Source organism: Onthophagus taurus, chromosome 5 (genome assembly GCF_036711975.1).
Source record: "Onthophagus taurus isolate NC chromosome 5, IU_Otau_3.0, whole genome shotgun sequence".
NCBI classification, from domain to species: domain Eukaryota; kingdom Metazoa; phylum Arthropoda; class Insecta; order Coleoptera; family Scarabaeidae; genus Onthophagus; species Onthophagus taurus.
The window spans coordinates 10,037,437-10,043,915 of NC_091970.1; the positions used below are offsets into that span (position 1 = coordinate 10,037,437).

The 6,479-nt window shown below is 29.0% G+C and overlaps 3 protein-coding genes across 3 annotated transcripts in view; 1 reads left to right on the top strand and 2 right to left on the bottom strand.

The window, feature by feature from the left end:
* LOC111419220 (prominin-like protein) overlaps positions 1-1,745 on the bottom strand; it is a 79,098-nt gene extending 77,353 nt beyond the window's left edge. Inside the window, exons 1-2 of the mRNA XM_071196103.1 lie at positions 1,694-1,745; positions 1,543-1,634 (exon numbers count right to left, since the gene is read on the bottom strand). The gene's annotated coding sequence lies outside the window, so the exon portion shown is untranslated. The remainder of the gene's footprint in view (positions 1-1,542; positions 1,635-1,693) is intronic.
* Positions 1,746-1,969: 224 nt separating this feature from the next.
* Positions 1,970-2,891, bottom strand: LOC111419248 (cytidine deaminase-like). Its single transcript, XM_023052031.2, has 2 exons — positions 2,493-2,891; positions 1,970-2,437 (listed from the first exon to the last, which is right to left on the bottom strand). The coding sequence occupies exons 1-2, from the start codon at positions 2,563-2,565 to the stop codon at positions 2,049-2,051; spliced, it is 462 nt and encodes a 153-aa protein (XP_022907799.1). The 5' UTR covers positions 2,566-2,891; the 3' UTR covers positions 1,970-2,048.
* On the top strand, positions 2,231-4,044 carry LOC111419247 (DNA repair protein RAD51 homolog 3). Its single transcript, XM_023052030.2, has 3 exons — positions 2,231-2,321; positions 3,080-3,781; positions 3,835-4,044. Exons 2-3 carry the CDS (start codon positions 3,083-3,085, stop codon positions 4,024-4,026), a joined length of 891 nt encoding a protein of 296 aa, XP_022907798.1. The 5' UTR covers positions 2,231-2,321; positions 3,080-3,082; the 3' UTR covers positions 4,027-4,044.
* Positions 4,045-6,479: the final 2,435 nt, after the last annotated feature.

Here is a 6,479-nt window from a genome sequence, read left to right on the forward strand (position 1 = left end):
TTGGCAGCATAAGCTGTCTTATCTTGAGACATCAATTCAGCATCTTATAAGCTGCCAACTTGTTGGCAGCATGAGCTTTTCTACATCTAGACTTAAATTCTGTTATCTAAAATCTGCCAACTTGTTGGCAGCATGAGCTGTCTTATCTTGAGACATCAATTCAACATCTTATAAACTGCCAACTTAATTATAATAATAATAATAAAGGCCTTTATTTTGCGTACAACAACAATACACTTGAATTAACATAATTTACTTAATAGGCGAGGTTCAGTCGGGAGACAGCTCTACCACCTAACCTATAATATAGTTCGAAAAGCTGACGAAATTAAAAATAATATTAATAGCACGCAGCCAAAGCATTACTTGCCAACTTGTTGGCAGCATGAGCTTTTCTACATCTAGACTTCCATGCTGTTTTCTAAAGTCTGCCAACTTGTTGGCAGCATGAGCTTTTCTACATCTAGACTTCCATTCTGTTTTCTAAAGTCAGCCAACTTGTTGGCAGCATGAGCTGTCTTATCTTGAGACATCAATTCAGCATCTTATAAGCTGCCAACTTGAGCTTTTCTACATCTAGACTTCCATTCTGTTTTCTAAGGTCTGCCAACTTGTTGACAGCATGAGCTTTTCTACATCTAGACTTCCATTCTGTGTTTTAAAGTTTGCCAACTTGTTGGCAGCATGAGCTGTCTTATTTTGAGACATCAATTCAGCATCTTATAAGCTGCCAACTTATTGTGCAGCATGAGCTGTCTTATCTTGAAACATCAATTCTACAGCTTATAAGCTGCTAAATTGTTGGTAGCATGAGCTTTTCTACATCTAGACTTTCATTTTGTCTTCTAAAGTCTACCAACTTGTTGGCAGCATGAGCTGTCTTATCTTGAGACATCAATTCAGCATCTTATAAGCTGCCAACTTGTTGGCATCATGAGCTTTTCTACATCTAGACTGCCATTCAGCTTTCTAAACTCTGCTTATTTGTTGGTAGCATGAGCTGTTTTATCTTGAAACATCAATTCTACGCCTTATAAGCTGCCAAATTGGTGGCAGAATGAGCTGTCTTGTCTTGAAACATCACAAGTTGGCAGCATGAGCATTCTGGGGTCACTCTGAGTTTCCTGGCAATGAAGTGATAGATCAGGTAGCATGAGAAAGCAGCGCTAAAGCGGTTGTGGGGCCAGAACTATCATTTGTGATGGCCAAACATAGGATTGGACTGTGGGCTAAAGAGAGACTTTGCCTATTGTGAACTAGTTCTCCTGGAATGAAACATGCCAAGTTGTTTATGTCAATCTCGGGAATATTTTAGGACTTGCTCATAGCAGCATTAAAGCATAGTTGTCTTTACTGGGCATTACCGATTAAAGACACACCTCAAATTGTTGAGCCTAGCTGACAATGTGGAACGCCAACTATGTGCAGAGGACGAGGAGATAGTTAAGTGATAAATTTCTTCACCCACTTAAATATAAAACTGATTACATTACAGCAGAATTTATGTAATTACCACTCCACTTAATTTCAATTTAATCCTACCTTTTTGTTGAGGTTATGTCAAATTCATTTACTCCATTTCCCGGAAGACATCTCACCATTGGAAAGTTATGGCAAATTTTAATTCGGCACACCTGAAAACGAATTAGACGGAATTTAGGAATCGGAAAGTAATTTTTAATGAAATATTTACGATTAAAACTTTAAATTTTTAAACCATTTTTAAAACTGTCAAACACTGAATCACAACAAACCGAAAATAGAGTGAAGTTAGTTAATGATTAATGAATAAATTTTAATTTATTTATATTTATTTATTAAAATGGTATTAAAACGTATTAATTCTTTTTATAATTTAATTAATATAAAATCCAAAAATTAAATTTTGCTTATTAATGAATTAACGAATTAGTAGTCTTAAGAAATATAGGTTATGTTAACGTCACTGACAACAAATTAAAGAATTAAATTTATTTTAGTAAGTATCTTTTATATTTATATTAATACATAAAAATGAAACCCACTTTTAATATAATTTCTATTTTCTATTATAAACTTGTAAAAGCGTATGGTAAAAGACCTTGGACATTTGTAACAAACACCTTTTCCATATCAGGATTAGCACAATAAACATCGACGTCACCGAATTCTCTCAAAAATTGTCTACAAGCGCCGCAAGGAGTGGTGAAGTCGTCTTCTTGTCTTGCAACAACAGCCACAGCTTTAAACTTCTTATTACCTTCGCTGATCGCTGTTGAATAAGCGTTTCTTTCAGCACATATCCCTACAGTAAATGAGACGTTTTCAACGTTACATCCTGTGTAAGTTTTCCCGTTTTCACATAAAACAGATGCACCAACTTTAAACTTACTGTAAGGACAATAAGCTTTTTGACGAACGTCTGATGCTTGTTTAAGTAATTTTTGTATTTCTGGAGCTACAAAAATTAGAAAAAATGTAACAAATTCATCATAAACAATTTTTTTACTAACCTAAGCAGTCAAAGTTAATAATTTTTTCTTTTTCAACGCCCTTTGAGCAGCTGCAAACTTCACAAGAAGCCATTTAGTTCTTCAAGTTTTAAATTCGTTCAAATAAAGGTGTTTTTGGAGTAAAATGAATAAAATTTCGTTTATAAACGTTTATAAACGTCACTGGTACTTGTAAAATAATTAAAATGTCACTTCTAAACTTGGAAATCACCGCTTTTGGCGTTTTTATAACGTTTATCTGGTACTCGAGTATTTCAAAACCACTTTGCTAGGTTCGCACAGTTACACAAGCTCAACCTCAATTATTTAATTTTAAATAATTATGTGAATAAGAGAAATTTGTTGCTTTTTTAGTAGTGTTAATAAAAATTGATTAAAAAAGAATAAAAAAATTAAATTAGTCATTTCCTGTTCACTTATTACTATCTAATTGATGATTTTGCAAATAACCTTGAACGTTAATAACAACAAATTTTAGTTTTTATCACAAATATTTTACGCCTTTAACGTTTTTCAAGTAAATAATTAAAATTTTAAAGATAAAACTTGATATATATGCAACCCAAATTACATCAATTTCATTTTAGGCAATGGAACAACCCTTAAGTTCTTTAAATATCGAAGAAAATCGCTTAAATGATTTAAAATCCTTGGGATATCACTATTTAACCAACAAAGATTCACTAAAAAAGTATTTTGAAGATGAAGAGTTTAAAAATATCACAAAACCACCAAAAACCAAAACAGCTTTTGATCTTTACATCGAACAATCAAATTTTGGCACAATATTCACTTTTTTACCCGGATTGGATTCTATTTTATCTGAGGAAATAGTTTCTGGGAATATAATCGAGTTATATGGTGAAAGTGGTAGTGGAAAAACTCAAATTTGTTTAAGATTATGCGTAAATGTCCAATTACCGACGCTTTTTGGAGGAAGAGATGGGGAATCTTTGTATATTTGTACTAATTATAACTTTTCAAAAAGTCGAGTTGAAGAAATCGCTTTAGAAACAATAAATAGGTTCAACAACGCGGGTTTAAGCGACTTTAATTTAACCATCAAAGAAATGTTATCAAAAATAACCCACATTCAACTCAATCATTACGCAGAATTAATCGCCGTTGTTATACACTTAAAGAGATTATTAAAAACGAAAAAAATTCGCTTAATAATTATCGATTCCTTAACAATTTTAGCTGAAGAAATAAATTTCGAGGATAGAAGAGGGTTTTTATTCACTCTTCTTTCAGATTTACAAAAATTAGGGGACCAACACGGATTTGCGGTAAATCTAAGCTAAATTGATTATATTAAAATAAAATTTTGTTATTATTTTAGATTATATTAACAAATAACATAACTTTAGGGAACGAAAGCAAAGAAATAACAAAAATACCAGCTTTGGGCGATAATTTTTTTCACCGCATCAACTCCCGAATCGAATTAAAACGTGTTTCAAATAATAATTATAAGGCGACGTTAATTAAAAGTTGTGTGAATGCAAAAAAAGATAATTATTTTAATATTTAATAAATAAATTATTGCTGATTTGGTTGCATAACCTCCATAAATCATATAAACCTTACTTTTTAACGACAAAATTAATTTATTTATTCCTATAAAGCTTTTGTTGTGTTTAAAAGAGTTAATTAATGCATTTCTCGATGAGTTTTATTTTTATTTTAGTTTATATTAACAAATAATATAACTTTAGGTAACGAAAGCACGGAAATATCAAAAATCAACACCCGAATTGAATTAAAACGTGCATCAAATAATAATTAGAAGGCAACGTTAATTAAAAGTTGTGTGGATGCAAAAAAATTATTATTTTAATTTTTAATAAATAAATTGTTGCTACATAACCTCCATAAATGACATAAACATAACCTTATTTTTCAACGTCAAAATGGGTTATTTATCATTTTTTTGGTAAAGAGCTTTCGTTCTATTTAAAAAGTGAGCTTATAAATAATCGTTTTTAATTATTAATTTAATAAATAATTTAAATTTTTTTAAAATTCATGCTGTTTGGGTTGCATAACCTCCATAAATGCGTATGATATAAACATAACCTTATTTTTCAAGGCCAAAATTGGTTTATTTATTGCTGTAAAGCTTTTGTTGTGTTTAAAAGACGTGCTTTGAAAGTTGATTAATGCATTTCTCGATTAGTTTAATTGTCACATCTTCGAGATTGTTAAAAATACCAGCTTTGGAAGAAAATTTAACATTACCTTACGTTTCAATGACAAAAATGTATCCTTTATTACTGAAGAGAGAGGTTTTATTGTATTTAAGAAGCTAGGTTACAATTTTTAATTATTAAATAATAAATTATTTTTAATAATTAATTGCTGTTTGGGTTGCATAACCTCCATAAATGCCTGTCACATAAACATAATTTTGTTTTCTTAGGGCAAAATTGGTTTATTTATTACTTTATTGTTGTAAATAAAGCTTTTGTTTTGTTTAAACGACGAGCTTAATGCATTTCTTGATGAGTTTAATTGTCACATCTTGGAGATTGTTAAAAATACCAGCTTTGGAAGAAAATTTAAGACAATCTTACTTTTTAACAACGAAAATGTATCTTTTTAGTACTGAAGAGGTTTTATTGTATTTAAAAAGCGAGGTTCAATTTTTAATTATTAAATAATAAATTTTTTTTAATAATTGCTGTTTGGGTTGTATAACCTCCATAAATGCCTATAACATAAACAAATTTATTTTTTTTAGGGCAAAATTGGTTTATTTATTACTTTATTGTTGTAAATAAAGCTTTTGTTGTGTTTAAAAAACGAGCTTAATGCATTTCTTGATGAGTTTAATTGTCATATCTTGGAAATTGTTAAAAATACCAGCTTTGGAAGAAAATTTAACACAATCTTACTTTTCAACAACAAAAATGTATCTTTTTAGTACTGAAGAGGTTTTATTGTATTTAAAAAACGAGGTTACAATTTTTAATTATTAAATAACAAAAAATTATTTTTAATAATTAATTGCTGTTTGGGTTGCATAATCTCCATAAATGTCACATAAACATAATTTTATTTTTTTAGGGCAAAATGGGTTTATTTATTACTTTATTGTTATAAATAAAGCTTTTGTTGTGTTTAAAAGACGAGCTTATTGCATTTCTTGATGAGTTTAATTGTCAGATCTTGGAGATTGTTAAAAATACCAGCTTTAGAAGAAAATTTAATATAACCTTACTTTTCAACGATAAAAATGTATCTTTTATTACTGTAGATGTTCTATCGTATTTAAAAAGCGATTTAATACAATTTTTAATTATTAAATAATAAAAAACTATTTATAATAATTAATTGCATATTGGGTTGCATAACCTCCACAAATGCATATGACATAAACAACTTTATTTTTTTAGGGTAAAATGGGCTTATTTATTCCTTTATTGTTGTAAATAAAGCTTTCGTTGTGTTTAAAAGACGAGCTTAACGCATTTCTCGATCAGTTTAATTTCACATATTCGAGATTGTTAAAAATACCAGCTTTGGAAGAAAACTTAACATAACCTTACTTTTCAACTACAAAAATGTATCCTTTATTATTGAAGATGTATTATCGTATTTGAAAAACGATTTAATACAATTTTTAATTATTAAATAATAAAAAATTATTTTTAATAATTAATTGCTGTTTGGGTTGCATAACCTCCACAAATGCGTATGACATAAACATAACTTTATTCTTTTAGGGCAAAATGGGTTTATTTATTCCTTTATTGTTATAAATAAAGATTTTGTTGTGTTTAAAAGACGAGCTTAATGCACTTCTCGATGAGTTTAATTGTCACATCTTTGAGATTGTTAAAAATACCAGCTTTGGAAGAAAATTTAACATAACCTTATTTTTCAACTACAAAAATGTATCCTTTATTATTGAAGATGTGTTATCGTATTTAAAAAACGATTTAATACAATTTTTAATTATTAAATAATAAATTATTTTTAATA

Excerpts from the sequence above, each read along its gene's own strand:
- LOC111419248 (XM_023052031.2), bottom strand. The coding sequence starts at position 2,565 with ATGGCTTCTTGTGAAGTTTGCAGCTGCTCAAAGGGCGTTGAAAAAGAA. Across the intron at positions 2,438-2,492 it reads TATTAACTTTGACTGCTTAG|CTCCAGAAATACAAAAATTA; the intron begins GTTAGTAAAAAA and ends TAATTTTTGTAG.
- LOC111419247 (XM_023052030.2), top strand. The coding sequence starts at position 3,083 with ATGGAACAACCCTTAAGTTCTTTAAATATCGAAGAAAATCGCTTAAAT. Across the intron at positions 3,782-3,834 it reads GGGACCAACACGGATTTGCG|ATTATATTAACAAATAACAT; the intron begins GTAAATCTAAGC and ends TTATTATTTTAG.